The sequence below is a fragment of the Manis javanica genome, chromosome 4 (assembly GCF_040802235.1).
Source record: "Manis javanica isolate MJ-LG chromosome 4, MJ_LKY, whole genome shotgun sequence".
Classification (NCBI taxonomy): domain Eukaryota; kingdom Metazoa; phylum Chordata; class Mammalia; order Pholidota; family Manidae; genus Manis; species Manis javanica.
In genome coordinates this window covers 85,261,586-85,281,471 of record NC_133159.1, presented here as the reverse complement: position 1 = coordinate 85,281,471, position 19,886 = coordinate 85,261,586, and the positions used below count along the sequence as shown (strand labels likewise).

The following is a 19,886-nucleotide window of genomic DNA, read 5'->3' as shown; positions in this document are numbered from 1 at the left end:
TATCTACTCATTCAGGTAGAATAATCGACATTTTTTTATGTTTAAGTATGTTTTTTGTCATTATTTAATATATCAACTCAACAGAAGAGGAAAATAAAGTTTATTTTATCTGGTTTAGGCTATAATAAACCATTATCCTTCTTGATATAGGGTAAACTCTTGTGTTTCCTGATTCTTCTGCCAAAATATAGGCTGTTAAAGGTGCATATGTAACAGTATTTTTATAGACTATTTTCAGTAACTCTAGAAATGCAAAATATGAACAGATACTCTTTCAAAAAAAGAGTGTATGGAAAATAAGCTTGGAACACTCTGTGTGTCATATATAATATACGTCTTAGAGTTCCATACTACGCAGTAGGATGTGTAACTCCCGGGGGAAGGGTTTTCCTGGCCCAGGGCAAATTTCCTATGAAACTGGTAAAACTGAAATAAGTCAAGGGAAAGGGTAGGTTAGGAGAAACCATTTTTATTGCTCACAGCTTGCTTGAATTTGCTGGTCAGGCTCTGCACTACTTATTCCCTCTGGCCGTGGCTCATGCAATGCCCCATGGTGTGCCCTCTACTTCCTGCATGCCCCTTCTGGGAGTAACTCCATTGGTGGGTCCTTGGTGACTGGCAGATGCCAGACCAGTTACTTATCAGGAACTGAGGGGAGGAGAGAATGGCTGTTTTTTCTCCACCCCTTGCCTGAGATGAATGGGAGGCCCTATGGCAGAAAACACCTATTGATATGTAAATGAACTAAGGCTAAGCAGAAGATTCTGGAAATTTTGCACAAATGTTAAAGGTCTGAGGGGTTTTCAGTAAAGAAACAAGTATTTACTTTCATACATTTTTCAAACTAATAATCCCATGAACCAGTCCCTGACTGTCACCTACCTTTCCCCATTACGGAATGGCTGTGGCTGTTAACAGCTTACTAAGTGAATGCTCCATGGAACACAGTATGGAACTTCTTTGTCTGTAGGATGCATTCTATTGTTTCTCCCTTGGAGTAGTTTTGTATACATTCACCTGATTCTGACTGTGATGTTCCTCCTCTAGTTTCCTTTTTGGGATGTTAACCTATCTCTTAACCTATCTTTTTGTTTCTCAAAGTTACTTTGTCAGGGCTGCCATTTAAAGGCTTTCTCATAGAAGCACGTGATGCTGAGGATCTGAGTGGCCCTCCTATTGGCTCCTTCACACTTATTGACAGTCAAGTGTCACAGCTTCTGACTTGTGAAGATATAAAGGTTTGTGTTTAGTTTGAAACTGATTTCTGTCAGTTTCCATGGGTTTTTCACTATATGGTGGTGGTTGCAAGATAAACAATTGTGCTATCCATGTACTGCAAGTAGATTCAAAATGATCCAACTTGCCCCCGAGTCTTACTACTTGCAGTGTATTTCTATACATCAACATCCTGAAATAGGTAGCTTTTGATATTTTATAAAATATTGACTTCTATTGTGCTGAGTTTTTGAAGGATATTTATATTGAAGATAGAGTTCTTGGTTGGGACAGAGGTCTAATTTTTGTCATTCATTCATTCATATAATAAACATTTACTATGCCAGGCACTGTCCTGGTGCAAAGGATATGGTGCTGGACAAGATTTACTCTTATTTTTTAAAGATCTCATAGCCTTACACATAATTAAAATATATGTACATATGATATATGACATGGGTAGAATATAAAATATAGGACAGATACATAGGTAGAGCAATGTAATGACAGATTAGAAGCATACACAAAGTGGGTGGGGGTGTCACACACAGGCTAGAGGGAATTGAGAGAGAGCTTGGAGGAGATGATCTCCATTCTAGGTCTCAAAGAATGAGTAGGAATTTTCCAGGTGAATGAAAGTGGGAAATAAGATTGTTCATGAGAAAGGAATTACTAAAATAAATGCTACATATTTGGAGCAGGAATTTTTTCTTTTGATGAATCTTCTGCATTCTATTTGTATCTATTAATGGAAGGAATATAAATTTGTGTTCTAAATGAAGTAATGAGTTGGCTTTATGTAGCATTCATACACTCAGTATTCATACATCTCTTCAGTTCTTACATTTCTGCTAATTCTAATTTATTCACAGAGCCAGCTGTTTATTGGGTGTCAACTAGTCAACATGTATTTATTGAGTACCTGAGTCCCTATTATAAATAAAATCATCTTTCCCAGAATGCCAAAGTCATACAATGATAAATTAACTTTGCAACATGATAGTTTCAGCCATGCTGAGCTGTTGAGTGACTGAATGATAGTTCTTTTCCATTTTATTTCAGGGGTCAGCTGTGAGTCACACAAATCCATCCAAAAAAACAGAAATTAAAGTCTACTGGAATGCTCCAAGCACTGCTCCAAATCATATACAGTTTCTGTGAGTAGGAGAGTTTACAACTTTGTAACTAATGTAAAGGAAACAATAATGATCTGTATCATTTTTCATACCTGGTGGACATATCAGCTCTTAGCAGAGGATTAGTATGGTAATGATAATACCTTAGTGATGTAAATGGTTGTTTTGCTTTTTTGTTTGATTTTTTTCCATCCAGCATAGGACCTGGCATCTAATAGACACTTAGTAGACATTTGTTGAGTGAATGAAGTGTTGCACTGTCTTCACACTAGTGACAGCCATCAATTAATACTTGAGTCTACATGGTGTATGGATTCATACTTTTTTTAAATTTGCTCATGTGTCCTGAAATTTGGAAGACTTTTTTGGCAGTGTTAACACCTTACAGATTAGATTGTCAGACAAGTAGGGCCCTGCATGCTCTCAGAAGTATGAAATTCAGTAGAATTAGAATGATACTTCTTCCTTAATCTTAGATGCAAAGGGAAATGGGATGTCATAAAGCCATTTAATGATGCCCGAGTGCTGTTATAGACATATTTTAAGGAGAAAATTGCTCTCCTCACATGTCTCTATTTTCTGCTTCACTTTGTGCACAGGTTTCCCAAGCACACAGTAACACAGCTTTGCACCTGTGTGTGGTCTGGCATGTGAAAAAGGGAAATGTGATCCAGTAAGAGCCAACAGTTCATTGTTTTTTCATGTGAAACCTTCATAAGAGTGTATATCAATAATAACTTAATAAAAAAAAAGAGCCGATGGTTACTAATGCAGTCTCTATATAGCTTCTTGCTGTGGCTGCTGGCCACACATACCTGACAATAATTTGAACAGTGCCCTATGAAATGAGTAGTATTGTATGTTCTTTGTATGTCAGAAAATAGAAATATGTGTCATTTAGTCCCTAGCCCCAGCATCATGACTGCTGTGAACGTGCCCAAAGAACAGACAAAGGAGTGAGAATCAGAGAGAGAGTGTGAGTGAGCGAGAGAGCAAGTGCCCTAGAAGTTCATATAGTCATGGGGTGGAAGAGGCATTAGAGATTTGCCTCAGACAAATTAGTAGTGCTTTAGGTATTGTTAAGTTGTTCATCTCTACTTCATTCCCTTTTTGTTTTCCCTTGGTTTCATGATAATGGGCCATAACCAGAGTTCTGTCTGATTTCATTGATATGGCATTTCAGAGTCACAGTTGTTCAGAAGTATAAAATCTACTGGGTGAAGATTCCTGGACCTGTAATTTCACAACCAAACTCACTTCCTTTTACGACACGTGAAGCTACGATAGCCCCTTTGTCAACGTTACCTCCAGTCTCCCATTTAACAAAATCCGTAAGTAACATTTTTCTGATTTCACCAAAAGGCATCTAAAATAATAGCTTCTTTGGAAATTATGGTTCTTTGCTTGGTGAAGTGTGTAGAGAAGTAGCCGTACTGGATTGTGGCTGCAAGTTTTTGAGTTCTCTGTAGGAAGCTGAAGGCAGTCTTCATTGCAACATTCCAATTTATAGGTTAGAATAAAGGTAGTGCAAGACCCTGCATGCTGAATGTGTGCTTATGATGTTCACACACAGCCTATACTAGCAGTGGTTACATTTTTATTTGAAAATAAATCTGATTAAGCAGCAGCTTTTTTTCTTTTAAATCAGCTAAATATCAAACATGGGGAAGAGCTTAAAAGGGTAAAGCTAAATGTAGACAAGGTGTGGAGGAGAATCTTGAAATGGTGATATAATTCTTAGATCTTAATTCTTTAAGGCAGTGCACTCTGGGAAATTCTGTGTGATGAACTACAGAAACTCTTCTGCAAGCACATCAACTGGAATTCCATTTAGGCCTCTGATTCAAATGAGTTATGATTGAAGAAAATGTATCTTGGAATGGGTAATGCATATTAGAAACACTAGAAAAGTTTTACTGAAGTCAATTCTGGTAAATCAGGCTTACTAATTCAGAAGTGAATATAATGAAAAATGTCATGTCAGGTTATTACAGTTGAAAGAGGAAACTTGGGCCTGACTCCTGACTTATCTAATTTCTGTGTGACTTTGGGCAAATTACTTAATTCTCTAAGTCTCAGTTCACCTATAAAATGAGAAATAATATCTATCTCTTAGAAGTATCACTATAAATATAAGGTTTCAAACTGCTTTGTATTTACTAGATATTCAGTAAATATCAGTTCCTTTTGTATTTTTTTCCCCGTTATCCTTTTACAACTCTTTGTTCTCATAGGGAAGACTAAGTAAAGCTCTTGCACTGCTATGTAATGTCTCATTTTTGTCTTCCTTTTCTTCTATGTTTTGCAATATATGATGATTATATTTCATTACATTATGAATGTTTCACTTTTGTTTGACTATACAATTAGATCCATTATTTCCACCAGTTCTCAGTTTATTTAGTCTTCATGTTTATTTACTTAAAAGCTGAGCTACTTTAGGGGAGTAACCAGTCATTTTGGACCTGAACTTCCCAGTTAGAATCTGTTGACAGATTATCTTTCCAGTTATTCGCATGCAAGACATTAGCTCTTGCTGGAGTTTTTAATGTGTCTCTGCACCAATAATCTTCAGTTAAAGGGAAGTTCTTTCAGAATGTTGAGATTATAGCATTTGTAGAACTAGAAGAGATCTAAGGGTCTATTTCACTCAGTCCCTGTTGTCTAGTTGAAGGTGAAGGAACTCAGAGAGAATAAATCCTTTAGTGAATGTAATGGAGGAAAGGGGAGAGCCAAGACTAAAGCCCAAGTTTCTACTTCCTAGTAGCTTGTTCTTTCTACTCTAGAATGATTTCTCTTTAAGTTCCAGTGAAATAATAAGAAATAAATATATATTGGACTCTGCCCTGGTTGCTAATATTTGATCTTTGACCCTAGCTCCTGATACAGAGCTCCTAAAACCTTTGTAATTTTCTGCTTAATACGGGCATCAGACAGAGCTCCTAAATCCCTTGGTATTTCCCAGATGATACAAGTGTCTTTTGTTCTAAGGCAGTGACTCTGGGTGGCTCCTGGATGGCGGCTGGTTGCCAAAAGGACCTGCCATGGTTAGAAGCTGGGAACTTTCAGCTCCACTCTCCATTCTCCAGAGAGGGGCTTCAAAATGAGTTGATAACCAAATATGCCTATGTGATGAATCCTCCATAAAAATAGAAAATTATGGGGTTTGGAGAATTCCTGGGTTGCCGAACACATAGAGGTAATGGGAGGGTGGTGCCTTAGAGGGTCAGAGAAGCTCTGCCCCCTTCCCATATACCTTCCCCTCTGCATCTCTTCCCTCTGACTGTTCGGGGTTGTATCCTGTTATAATAAACTGGTAATCCAGTAAGTACTCTGTTTTCCTGAGTTCTGTGAGCCATCCTAATGAATTATCAAACCCAAGGAGGAGGTCATGGGAACTGCCAATGCCCTCCTGTGGGAACCTGGAACTTGTGATTGGCATCGGAAGTGGGTGCAGTCTTAGGGGATCTGACAATAACTTCAGGTAGATAGTATCAGAATGGAATTGAATTATGGGACTCCAAGTTGATGTGTTCAGAGAATTACAGGATGGCTTAGTATGGCAAACTCTCCCCTCCCCAAGCCCTGACATTTGCTGACCAGAAGTATTAGTAGTGTAGAAGACATGAGAGTTTTTTCTACACAGTTCCCATTAAATCTAGTTACATGAAGTGATGTTTAGCTCTCTTCTGAAATGTACTGTCAGAGCCCATTCTAATGACAGCATCTAATAACTGTTCATTTGCTCTGTCAGACTGTAGAGCTGACATTTTTTTTTGGTAATTCTCTTATTTGCCATACCAAGAAGCTCTGAATTAAATCATTGTAGATTGGTTTTGTTTTTCCCCAGCTAAATTGTTATTAGCATTATTTGAAGTGGCAGTATATGTAGCAATAGCCATTTTTTCTTATATTATTTTAGTGTCAAATTTGAACCTGAATTCTAGAAACAGAGTCAGAGTCTAAATATAAAAACTTGCTAAGGGTTTGTTTGTTTGCTTTTTAAAATTCCTTCTCCAAAATTAGAGGGTACCCTTTATGCTAAGAATGTCAACATGGTCTTTAATATTCCCTAAGAAGTTTCTCAAAATTAACCAGAAACTTTCTCCAGAACTTAATTAATGTGAAATATTTTGTGTCTTAAAGGTACTTTAATACTCGTGCACAATTACAGTCTAACTAATGTTGTATCTTCCAAATTTTAATTAAAATTAATAAGTTTAAAAGTTCACAACCTAACTAGTGCTCTGATCATTTCTAATTTAGGATGAGTCTTGTTCCTTATTTGACTCCTTATTATGAAAAGTTATTCTCATTAAAACCTGTGCTTCAAGGCAGTGACTCTTCTGTCATTGGAAATTTTGATAATTAAGATTTTTTTCTCCCTTGTCATTTTTCTAGTTCAGTGCTTCAGACTGTGGGAACAAGAAGTTCTGTATTAGGAGTCCCTTGAATTGTGACCCAGAGAAGGAGCATGCCTGTGCCTTCTTGTCCTTCACACGAGATAACCAATCAGTGATGGTTGAAATGAGTGGTCCCAGTAACGGCTATTTATCCTTTGCATTTTCTCACGACAGATGGATGGTTTGTACCTCTCATTTACTTAAGTGGTAATGAAAGCAAAATCACTGGAGTGAGCCTAAACAATGGCAGTTTAGTTATTCATTCCAGAGTCAAATGATTTTACTTAAGGGAGGAATGGGCAGGGCAGGGCAGGAGTTACTAACTTAGAACAGGTTCTAAGTTAAACTTCTTTGGGTATTTCATGTTTTTAACAGTAGGGCAATTAACATACCTCTAAGAGCAGACTGTCCTAGGGAAAGAAAGGAAAATCATTTTCTTTCCAGTGGATTTGCCACTTTACGTTTCTATCTCTGTTTATCTCGCTGATAAAGCAAAAAATGCAGGTAAGGAAAGTTGCTGTGCATAAAAATCTCATCTTGTCTGTGATGCTTTTCAAACCCCAGTTATATTCTCAAGTGGCCAGCAACTACAGCATGCTCTGGGCGTCCCCACTGTGGTAGTCACTGGTGCATTTTCCCAACAGTGAATTAAGCATGGAGCGTCCAGGCAAAAGTGTGTTCTTTACCAGTAGGCTCCTTTGTCAGATCTACAGAAGGCTGCAATTTAAACTGATTCTCCCTAGGTAATGCTGAATGCATTAGATGATTCTCTAGGTGGCAGCCTTGTGCTACGGTGTGGAAGAGCAGAGTGCTTAAAGAATCCCGATTTCCCAGGGAGAAGGAAGAAGAGTATTGTGTCTGGGACACATGTATGTCCTGTTAAGGCAGAGTTAGCAGTGACGGGCAGTAATGAATACAGATGGATAAAGCCTCTTACACATTAGCAAAGGCAAGGAGTCTTTTCTTGAGAATTATCTTCCTGTTAGGTTTTAAACTTAACATCACTCCTTTATGGAATCATATTTAAAAAAAAAAAGAAAGGAATACTGAGATTCTGTGGTAGAAGAGCTAATGTTTTCCCTAAAGGATCACTCTGATCATATTGGTCCTTTACACTGGTTGCAAGTATTCAGAGAAGGTAGTTGTAACTTTTTTTAGGAGGAAGAAACTGCAATGTAAGTATATGACCTATATATTCTACTGTATAGTTCCAGAATGCACTTGTTATCTTCTTTCATCAAACAAGGGATATACCTTAAACCTATGAAATATAGGCTATATCATATGCTTTTAAAAATAGCATATGAAAGTTATGACTCTTTTCTAAAGACACTTTTATGGGAAATTCTGTCCTTGCTCGAATAATGTTGCAATTGTTTAAAATATTTTCCCCCCTTTTTGTAATTCCCACCAGACCTATAAGCAAATCTTTTTGTGTATTGTCAGTTCTGGCAAATATGAATCAAGTTTGGTGTATAGGTTAGACAACAAGGCTGGGCTAGAAATCCAGTGTGACTCTAGTAAGTGTCAGACGATGGTAGTACCTGGTGTGTGAATGTGATGGAACTGGCTAGGAAGGGAATTCTGAAGATCAGTCCAAGGGGGATTAACAATGGTTAATTTTTGAAATAAGTGTGTAGTTTCATTAGGGCTTATCACACATTTAGATATGTGTTCTAACTACTTAAATAAAAAACATTCCAGTCACTCTATAGCTATACTTCATAAAATCTGCCAGCAAATGGAAAAGGTGCTACTGTTGCACTCAGTGTGGTGATAAGCCTGTAAGTATCCAGCTATTTCTGTTCTAAGTTGTAGAGATAAAAAAGCATTTATCTCTAATTCAAGATATATTTATCTTACTTAGAAATCTTATGTTTCTAGTATAGCACTCATCAAAAATGTTTATAAAAAAAACTTAATTATGCAGGTGCAGTTGATTTACAGAGCAATCTTATTTAATGATTAAAATCATCTGTACACCTGTTTGCCTAAACTGGGGAAAATAAATCATCCTTAAAAAATATTTTTAAAGTGGTTATTTCTATTTTTGGTTATTTAAAAATTTTTAGGATATTTTTACAACCTGCTATTTCTTTTCCGTATGTAATATAAATTCTGAAGGTGTCTGATGTTATGAATACTGATTAGATAATCTAAATCACACCTTTTTTTCAGTTGGCTTGTAAATTAATGATAGCAATTGTTTTGGTATTAGGTCTCATCACTAAAATTGGTGGCAAGTATAATTTTTGCATACTTTTGCTAACAAAGACTTGCTAATGTCTGAATTTTAACTGAATTTGAAAGTATACCCATCCTCCCCATCTCAGATGTTTTGTTAAATGATATATAAAGTATACATACTATATATTCACTTCTTTTCTCTTCCCCCGCCCAGTATCATCTTGCTGTATACATAATTTCTCAGTGCTAAAACTCTAGAATGATCCCAGTCCTGACGTCTTCTCTTACACTCCAGGTTGGGATTTCTAGCTGCCGGCTGATCTTGTCCACATGAGCGTTCCTGGACAACACAAACTATCTTCTACAAAACTGAACTTATTATCTTCCCTCCTAATATCCTCTTGTGTTCCCCATTCTTGGGGATCAGCAACAATAATCAAAAAGCAGCTACCATTATTGATTTTCTCATTTCTTTTCAAATACTGGGCAATTTATAGAGTATTTCATCCATTGATGCCATTGTCTTCTATTGTGTCCAGAGAATTTTGGTTGTGACTTAGATTTCTCCCTTTTATTCCCCTCTCAGGTCCTTCTTTCTCCTACTCATCCCCAACTTTTTGTTCTAAAAAGTTTAGACCTACATGAAAGTTGAAAGAATAGTACAACAAGCACCAGTAAGTCCTTCACCTAACATTTGCTGCTTACTCATTCTCTCCTACTCTCTCTTTCCATGTGTGAGTATATGTGTGTATACATCAACCTATGAGGCATAAATACACATTTTTTCCTGAACTATCATCTGACAGTTAAAATATAAACATATCATTAACATTTTACCTCTAAAATTTGTAGCACATGTTTTCCAAGAACAGGGACATTTTCTTACAATTGCCGTAATACCTTTATCACATTGAGAAAACTTAATGATGGTATAATAATGATTTTATACAATATACAGTCTATATTCCAATTTCCTCAATTGTCCCAATGAAGTCTTTTATAGCTGTTTTTTTTTTTTAATTCCGATACAAGACCCAATCAATTATCACTCAATGCATTTAATTGCTATATCTCTTTAATCTCTTACTTTAGTGCAGTAACCCTACCAGTTTCTTGATTTTTTTTTCCCAGGTCACTTGTTTTGTAGAATATCCCACAATTTGTAAAATTGATTCACGTTGAGATTTTTGGCATAAATAATGCCTAAAGGATGTGTTTCCATCTCAGTGCATCATATCAAAGGTGCATTATGTCAAATTCCATTATAGAGGATTCTCTATTTTATCACTGGTATCTGTCAGATTTTTCCATTGTGAGGGTGTATTTTCTCTTTTTAATTAATAAGTAATCTGTGGGCTGATACTTTGAGTCTGTCTGAATGTTCTATTCCCCAATAATGTTTTACCAAACGATTTTAGCATCTATTGATGTTCCTTCCTGAATCAATTGTTAAATTTGCGATTGCAGATACAGGGATGTTATAGTTCATTTATTAGCTAGCATTATCCGAAAAGAAGAGCTTTCTTTTCTCTGCACCTCTTCTCTTTTGGAAAAGAACACTATGGACTAATGTCTTTTCCCTGTTGTGTTACAGTGTATTACCATCGTTCTTTTAAATACCCATAGGGACCCAAACGTGGCCAATGGCAGCCCATTCAAGCTGGTTTCTGTCCCCTTTTGATCCAAGTCTCTATTAATTTTTTTGAGTATGTTCTTATTTTCTGGTGTAACATGTTCTCCAATCATCTTATTCCATGCATTTCATAATTTCTCAAGGGAGCTCTGTTTCCTTTAAATAGGAGTGGTATTTAGAAGTCAAGATTTGGGTAGTTACATGTTCATTGCCACCATCTTCCATATAATTTTGATTCTGTCTTTTACATACTTCTTTCATTTTCTTTATTGCACTGGCACTATCTCTGACTTAGCTTACACCTTTTTGTAATAAAAGTATTTTGAAAAATACAAAAAGTATTTTCACCTTTTTGACTGCTGCAGTAACCCCTTACCAGTACTCCTGCCTACACTGATTTCTCCTTTCTGTGTCATCTTTCAACAGCCACTGGTGTTCCTTCTCAAGCTACAGCTGAGACCATCTCAATCCTAGAGCCCAAACCTTTGTGAACCTTTAGTAGTTAAAATAAAAATGTTCTTTTTCATAAGCATGGCTTTCAAAATTCTTCAAAGTCCTTGTTGAATTTCTAAATTTCCAGCCTTACCCTGTATATGTTTTAGCTAACATAACTATCAGTTTTTAAAAATTTTCATTTAAAAAATATTTCTATATCTTTGATCCCAGAAGTTCGTCAGTCTGGAAAATTTCCCCTTAATCCCAGCTCTTCCTTACCCACATGTTTAAGTTTTTTATTCTCTAAACCTTAGTTAATTACTGTGTTTTCCCATAAGCTTTTCAATCCTTTGGTCCTACATAATTTGGTACTTTGTCTAAATCTGTTTTATCATATTTCACGTACTATTACAGTTATCTCTCCCCCATTAAAACATAGTTTTTGATTGTATGGACCATCTAGTTATCTTTATTGCTCTCACAGTATCCACACAATGTTTAAGAGGTGTAAATACAAATAGGTTTGGATGAATATATACAAAGTATATTCACACAATGTTTTCTCACTGAGTGTGTTCTAAATCTTGAATCGAGAGGAACAAATCAGGGAAAGAGGTTCTGTTCATTTCAGGGATTTTGTAGAACTTCTTACATGTGTGCTTCTATATTCTAACCCTAGGCTTTATAGAACTGTCTGGAGCCTAAGGCTGGAATAGCGCCTTCTCTTACCTTCATTATAGAGTAGTGAGAAATGAGAGTTATCTCTTCTCCATTCCTGTCTTGCTTTCCAATATTTGAAAGGTGTGCTTATAATGATTTAGTATGTAAATTGACTTAGCATCAGTTTGCCTCAAAGTCAACCATTCTGTTACATTAGAATTTCTTGTAAATAACAAAAGAATTCTTATGCCTCATTGGGAATAGATATCCTAGAGAACACATTTTACTGTTTAAGTCAGAGATCAGTGAACTTTTTCTGTAAAGGTCCAGATAGTAACTAATTTAGAATTTGTGGGCATATCATCTCTGTTGCAGCTACTCAACTCTGATGCTAAAGCACTTTCAGACAATCTGTAAATTAACAGGTGTGACTGTGTACCAATGAAAGTTCATTTACAGACACTGAAATATGAATTTCACATATTTTTACTTGACATGAAATAGTCTTCTTTTTCTAATTAAAAAAATACCATGTAGGTATGTAAATACCATTCTTAGTCCATGGGCTGTACAAAACAGGCATCAGGCTGAATTTGGACTGTGTGCCATAGTTTGTCAGTTCCTGGTTTAAATAATGACAACTCCAAATTTTTTATCTTGAGTTGGGCTAGTTCTGATTTGAATATCAGGTGCTAATGGTGAATAATTGCTTTCTAAGGTATGTGCTTCAGAGTTCTCAAAAGTGGGACTTTAAAAAACAAATTTAAAACACGTTAGATTATAGCAAAATTCATGATAACTTTTTAGTTCTTGAATCTTGTTTAAAGAATTTAGTGACTAAAGCACATAAAATACATTGACAGTTTATGGAGAACAAGTTAGCATAGGTGAAAGAACAAGCTCTATACACAGTAACTTAAAGTCCAGATTTTTCATTTGTACTATCACTTAAATGAATGTACTTTGAAGATGCTGTCTAACCTCTGATAGTCACTTTGAATAAGATTCAACTTTTGGGAGCAAAGGGATATTACAGACTAAAGGATAGATAAGAATTAGGCTGACAAAAAAATACCTCCTTGAGCTCAGGCATTGGTCTCAACATGTAATAGAAAATCTATAGAGTGTGTACAATATTAGCATTTTTGATTATAGTGTCTTCCATCTCAGAAGTTACCCCCAAAACTTAACATAATGCAGTGCACTTCCATCTCAGAAGTTACCCCCAAAACCTAACATAATGCAGTGCACTGACAGTCATGAAAATTTTAGGGACATAGATATTTACTTACAAAGAAATATCCAGAACAGTGTTCACGATGACTTAAGTGAAAAAACGTAGGAAAAATGTATATATATTCCCATTTGAGATGAAGAGATGGGTTTAAATGCAGATAGGCTTGGATGAATATATACAGAAGTATTCACAGTACTATTCAATTAGGAATGGGTTTATGGGCATGTATTTGCTTTTGTATTATAACAAAATTATTTTAAATTAATAAACCAGACAGCCATTTCTCCAAAATTCCTAGTGTCCTTCAAGATTGTCAGTAAATTCTGTTTTGAAAGCATCAAATACTAATCGATTTCATTAGAGACTTTTTAAAAAACAGAATGTTCAAATTTTTCTACTCACTGGCAATTGTTTTTCAGGGTGATGATGATGCTTATGTGTGTATTCGTGAAGGTGAAACTGTGCACATAAAACCTTCCCATCTGATGGGGCGAAGCCACCCTGTGATGGACTCTGGGGTAGGTGTGAAAATTCTGGGCACCTCCACCTGACCTGTCCTCATCTGGCTGTGTGGCTGAGCATGGCTGTGCTGCAAGATAGCTACAGACCTGCAGTTAATGGCAGAGCCCACGTAGGGGCCTGGCAGCCAGGTTCCTCTCTTATAATAATCAGGGAGTCATTGTTCTGCACTTAAAAAATTTTTTTACTATACATATTTAATAAAATTGTATATAAGGTGTACAACATGGTGATTTTATATTCCTATACATAGAGAAATGATTATGATAATCAAGCTAATTACTATATCCATCTCCTCTGATAGTTACCATTTTTTTTTTCTTTTTTGGAGTGAGAGTGCCTAAAATCAACTGTCTTTGCAAATATCCAGCATACAGTGTGGTATTAACTATAATCATCATGCTGTGCATCAGATTTCTAGACTTAGTCATCTCCCATAACTGCAAATTTGTGCCCTTTCACCTACATTCTCTCCTTTTCTACACTTTAGAAAGCCCTAGGCAAGTTTCTCTGGAAGGAAATGAGAAATGCATTCTTGCCTGTGTCACATAATCCTTGTTTTGCATCTTACAAAAAATATTTTATGGTTTGTTAAGATGGTCAAAGCATCAGGCCCTTTTTAAAAGCTTACAGGCAGTTGTTTAAGACACTTATGTCAGTGGCCCGAAGGATTTCTTGTCCAGTGAGAGGAACATATGTGGTGAAGACTGGTTCAGAGCCATGGCTAGTTGTCTCACAAGCCCCCTCGTTGGCATCTGGGCAAGGGTGGCCTATTTCTGGCAGGGAGGTGTCTTTTGCACAGGGCAGTAGATAAACCAATGAGCTGTGACCAAGCAGTAGTTATGTCTGATGACATGTCACATTCTTGGCAGAGCTTTCTGGTGGGGCTGGCACTTCTCCCCAGTGGTATGTTGCATTTGGGCCATGAAAGTACTTCTTGCTCATTATTTCTTCATGGGTTTTGATTGTGTATTAGTGGCCAGATAGAGTTAGTACATCTGCCAAAGTTTCTAACCCAGGTAGAGGAATTGGGGGGTTCTGACTCAAAGTAAAAATAATATTTCTGCCAAGTGGGATAAAGACAAATAAACTGGGAGAAAATGTTTCTTGGATTCTTCAAAGAGGAGATGGAAAAACAGCAACACTGTAGACAAAACATGCACAAAGGATCTTAGAGAAAGGAAATTGAACAGGACAGGACTATGATCATATTTTTAGCAAATCTTTGGAAAGTGCTGAGAAGACCTATTGTGTGTTTTTGTAGGATGCTCTTAAGGATATGGCCTGGAGGCTGGTGGACGGTGTTATGCAGTGTTCCTTCAGAAGAAATATTACCCTTCCTGGGGTTAAGAATAGATTTAATCTAAATACAAGCTACTACATTTTCCTAGCAGCTGGTGCAGCTGTTGATGGTAAGTATATTGATAAAAACAATCAAATGTTTTTCTCTTTCTTATTCCTTTTTCCCTCTTTTCTGGAGATTACTGTAATTGCTCATTTTTAAGATACGTATTTGTGGGTAAAGACTTACCAAAAGCCACGCCCATTTTGCCTGACAATTTGTCTTTGGTTGATCTAGCTTTGTTTTCCTGGAAACTAGATAAAAGTACTCTCAACTGTATTGTAAGGCAACGTGCTTGCAATAAAAATGACTCTGGCTGGTAAACTGCATTTGAATCTGGAAGAAGTATAAACACCTGTAAGAAGCCACACCTCGGGCTTCCCTGAGTGTTGTCTTTGGCAGATCTCTTGCAGGGATCCTGTAAGAAGTAACTTTGGGGTTGTTGCAAGGGATATTGCCTTCTGTGGGATCACCTGTCTGACATGAATCTCATAGGAGCTTTCGAACCTGAGTTTCTCCAGGAAGGTGGAGGGGTGGGGGTAAAGAAAATAGCTCCTGGGTGGTTGTGTAAACTGCTACGAGACCTCCCACGGAAGGGCCTCACAGTGCCCTGCAGGTGGGTTGTGCTTCCTGTTCTGCATCTTTCTAAGTCAATCTGATGCCAGGTGCAGCCTAAAGTAGCTTTATGGGTTTGAATGTTTAGTTTTTCTTTAAGATGCCCTGGTAGGTACTGCAACACGTATTAATAGGAATAACTAGATTTTTTTGAAGGTCTTGGCTAATGATGTTTTGAAGAATGGCAGGAAATGCCAAGGGTAGTAGTATTTATTGACTCATTGCTTGGGAGATAAAACTGACTCTAAACTTTCAGAATATAGCCTCCTTTGAAAATGTGGAGAAGCTGGGCATATCAAACGGAGGGTTAGGGGATAGAGGAAGAGCAGAAATGTGGTGAAGGCACAATTGTGAGAAGCTTTGCATATTCTTCATGTGGTTTAGATTTTGTACTATAGATTAAATGGAGACAGAAAGGTTTTGAGGCAGGATAAAATATCTACTCAGTATTTTTTAGTTGTAGGTGATCTGTGGAGTTATCTTAGTCAAATTGTGTATTCTTATTAGAACCAGCACCAGCAAATATGGCTTGAAAATCATTTATTGGTTATATGATAGTGAAATAAAATTACTCAGTGCTTAATGAGTGCTGGTCACTGCCTAAGCACTTCATTTTTATCATAAAAACTATACCATGTATGAACTATTAATATCCCTGTTTTATCTGGGAGGAAACTGAGGCTTACAGAGATTAAATGATTTGCCCAGACAAATAAAAATCACTGGAATTTGAACCCAAACTCTCTTGTGAATACTCAAAGCCCAAGTATGCAACACTTTTGAACATGGAAAATGTAAGAACTGAATTTTTAATGAGGAAAAGGTCAAATATTTGTGTTTTTAAGCAGACATCACTAAATTACAGGTAACTGTGTTTGTTACTGTAGCAATCACTTATTGTACATTATATACATCTCATTTATTTCTCACAGAGGTTAAATAGATATTATATTGCCCATTTTAGAGATAAGGAAACTGGAACCTAGAAAGGTTGACTAACATGTTCAAAATCAAACAAGTAGCTGAGTTAAAAATTAAAACCAGGTCTGTTCCAATGACAAAAGTCATGCCCTTTCTGTCATACCAGATTACTTCCTTTGGTGCCCAGCATGTTATAGCGGCTTCCTAAATGATTATTGACTCAAATGGAAGTCTTAAATTGCTAGGGAATGTAACAGTTTGCATTTATACTTTAAAAAGTTTTATACTTAAAAAATTTATACTTTAAAAGACAAGCAATTTCATTTAATGGATGAATTCTGTTGCATGTTAAAGTGTGTGTGTGTGGGTGTATGGCAATGCCCCATATTTCTACTAGGTCAACACTGTGGAAATTGGAACATATTATCTAATAAAAACATTTTAAATAGTAGTTCTAAAAGCCCCCCAGACAAGCCTAGTTCATTGATAATACATGTGCAGAACAGAGAATTGCTTTATCTTCCTCTCCTGTTCGTGTGGCTGTGCTGATGGCATGGTGAAATGTCTACCTTGTCTTTTGTGGTGTTTCTCAAAGTATGATGGTCAAACAACCTCCTTCAGGACCACTTGGAGTTACTGCTAAAAATGGAGATTCCTCAACTCCATCCCAGACCCACTGAATCTCTGTTGTTGAGGCTTGGATTGCGTTCTTAACAAACATCCCAGGTGGTTGATCTGTGTTCAGTGACCTGATAATTTATTGCTCTAGGACAAGGTTTCCCAAGTAAGAGGTACATATTGGAAGGCAGTCCAGGGGATACAGGGACTAATACTAGAACTTTCCATTTAGGTTTATTTTATTAAAAAAATTTCTATTTTCATGTGCTTTATTTATAGTGTTCATAATGTATTGAAACAATAATACATGAATATGTTTGTTAGTTAAAATATACATATATTGGGGTACAGACTCATTGTTTCTTTTTAAATGGTGGAGTGCAAAGCAAAAAGCAAAACAAAACAAACCTTCAAAAAAAAAAAAACCAACCTAGACATTACTGCTCCAGGGAATTCATTTTCAGTTCCTTTGTATTGAGGAACGAAGTATGGTTACCACATAAATCATTGTCTCTTCTGTTATCCAGTTCTATTTATGTGAACCATTTATAAGTTTTCACTTTACTTAAAAGCACTGAGACTTTATAAGGTTGAAACAATTTTTCAAAGCAATCATAAAATCTCTGTAGCCCATATAAATGTAAAATGTACCCAATTTTAGTAAAACCCATTTAAAACCTTTTCTAACTGCTATTTTCCTCCCCAGAATGCTGACATTGTCTGATCATGAGATAAGTAGTTATGTGAAATGCTGAGTGTTTGAACTGAAAGATAGAACTCACTTGGGTGAATAAGTAACTCACAATTAGGAAGTCTACCGATTTAAATAATTAATGAACCAGAGACCTGTTATTAAATGACCTGTTATTTCAGTAATTCAGGAATACCATAGGTCACATAATACTATAGAGCCTTGTACTAATCATGAACTCAACGTGCCTCAGAGCAGAACTCCAAAATTATACTGGGGCCATGCGATGGAACTCTGAAATTATAATGGACTTCTGCTTTACTGAAGGTTAAGTTCTTGCTTAGATCATGGCTCTGCAGTGAATCAAAGTTTGGAAAAACTTTTTTTCCCACTTGACTCACAGGCTGTTGGGGATGTTGTCTGCTTTTCATCTATCACTCTTCAAAAGCAGTCTTTTTAGATTCATCAGTGCATTTCTTGTCATTTTCAATAGTTTTCTCTATCTTTTCCTTTTTGACATTTTTGTAATTCCTGATAGTTGTTTTCTCTTTCTTCTTGAACACTCTTTTCATTAGAAGTATTCATTAGAGAAACTCTTCTTGCTTTCTGCTTTGTCTCTGATCTTCCTATCTGATCTTTGTGGTATAATAGTATTTGTCAAATGAATAACCAGGTGTCCAGCACCATTTGTTGAATAGTCCAGTTATCTCTAGTGCTTCACAGCCTCTTTATCATATACTAAAGATCTGTCAGTAAATCAAGCTTACATTTTAGTTTATTTTTCCATTGATCTATTTGTCTATTACTGCACTAGTTGAAATTTCTATGGCTTTATAATACATTATGAATTTTGATAGAGCAAGAGTCCTGTCCTGACTTCTTTTTTTGGGAATTCTTGCCTCTTTCTTGTGTATCTACATAAACTTTAGAAGTGATTTGTCAAACCCCATTAAAAATCCTATTGGGTTTGTGATTGGAATTGCAATGAAATTTTAGATTGACATGGGGAATAACTGATAATTTTTGCAATACTGAGTCTTCCCACCCAGGAATATATATTGAGATACTCCATTTATTCAGATCCTGTGGTTTTCTTTATATTTTCATATAGAGCTTATATATTTTTGTTACTTTATTCTTAGCTATTTTATAAATTTCTAATACGAACTGTTATGGATGGTATTATTTTTCTTACATTTTGTAAATTTGTTGGTGCATAGGAAAGTTGCTGATTTTTTTAATGTTTATCTTGTACTTAGCCATCTGGATTTCCTTGGATTTCTACATAAACATTGTATTTCATGCAAATCATGACAGGGTTAATAGGCCTCATTTTCCTTCTTGTCTCATTGCATTGTTTACTCCTCCCAGAAAAATGTGGAGTGGCAGTGGTGACATGGCAAGCATTCTTGTCTTGTTCCCAATTTTGCTGGGAATACTTCTGATATTCAGTGTTGTGTTGTGTTTGTTGTATTTTTCTGGTGGGTATCTTTTCTTGTTTTAGGAAATGTTCTTATATTCCTAACTTTACGAAGAGTTCATGTCATGAATGTATGCTCAATTTCATCAGATGTCTTTCAGGCAGGAATTGAGAAAATATTGCATAATTACTTTTAAAGATTTCTGAAGGGTGAACAGTTCTCACTCTCCTGGCATAAACCTTGCTTGGTCATATTTTATTTTCCTCTTCATGCCCAGTTTTGATTCACTAACATTTTATTTAAGCTTTTTGCCCAGTATTTGTAAATGGTTTTGGTTTTTGGTCGTGGGTTGTATGTATTTGTGTGTGTGTGTGCATGCCTACCTAGCTTTTGTTTTAGTGTTAGACTAATCTCAGAATGAACTCTAAGAGTAAATAAATAAGAATTTGTAAAGTTAAAAAAAAATTTTTAATGGTATGATAGAACTCATCCACGTAACAAGTTGAGTCTTTAGAGATAGAAGTATTTTTTTTAGTCAGCCAAATATTTCCATTGGTACTGTACTACCTTCCAGAATTACTACTACTCCTTTAAGTTTTGTAATTGTAGATTTTCCCAGAAATTCATCCATTTCATTTAGATTTTGGAATGTTTTTGGCAGACTTAAAGTTGTATGTACCATTTTCATATGATTTTAAAGAATATCTTCTATATCAACAACTATTTCGCTCTTTCTATTGCTAATAATTCTTTGTGATATTTCTTTTTACATTGTGGTCAGACTTGCCAAAAATTCAACTGGCTTTATTGGCCTTTTACAGACTTGATTTTTTTTATTTTTAGATTTACTAGT

General features: G+C 36.0%; 1 protein-coding gene across 3 annotated transcripts in view; it reads left to right on the top strand.

Annotated features, from left to right (window-relative positions):
• The window catches only part of FRRS1 (ferric chelate reductase 1), a 61,095-nt gene that overhangs the window by 28,807 nt on the left and 12,402 nt on the right, over positions 1 to 19,886 (top strand). For all 3 annotated transcript variants that reach the window (XM_037024558.2, XM_037024549.2, XM_073234333.1), the window contains exons 3-8: positions 1,102 to 1,238; positions 2,278 to 2,372; positions 3,535 to 3,682; positions 6,753 to 6,935; positions 13,326 to 13,424; positions 14,690 to 14,837. In XM_037024558.2, coding sequence (XP_036880453.2) covers positions 1,102 to 1,238; positions 2,278 to 2,372; positions 3,535 to 3,682; positions 6,753 to 6,935; positions 13,326 to 13,424; positions 14,690 to 14,837 — 810 coding nt within the window. The remainder of the gene's footprint in view (positions 1 to 1,101; positions 1,239 to 2,277; positions 2,373 to 3,534; positions 3,683 to 6,752; positions 6,936 to 13,325; positions 13,425 to 14,689; positions 14,838 to 19,886) is intronic.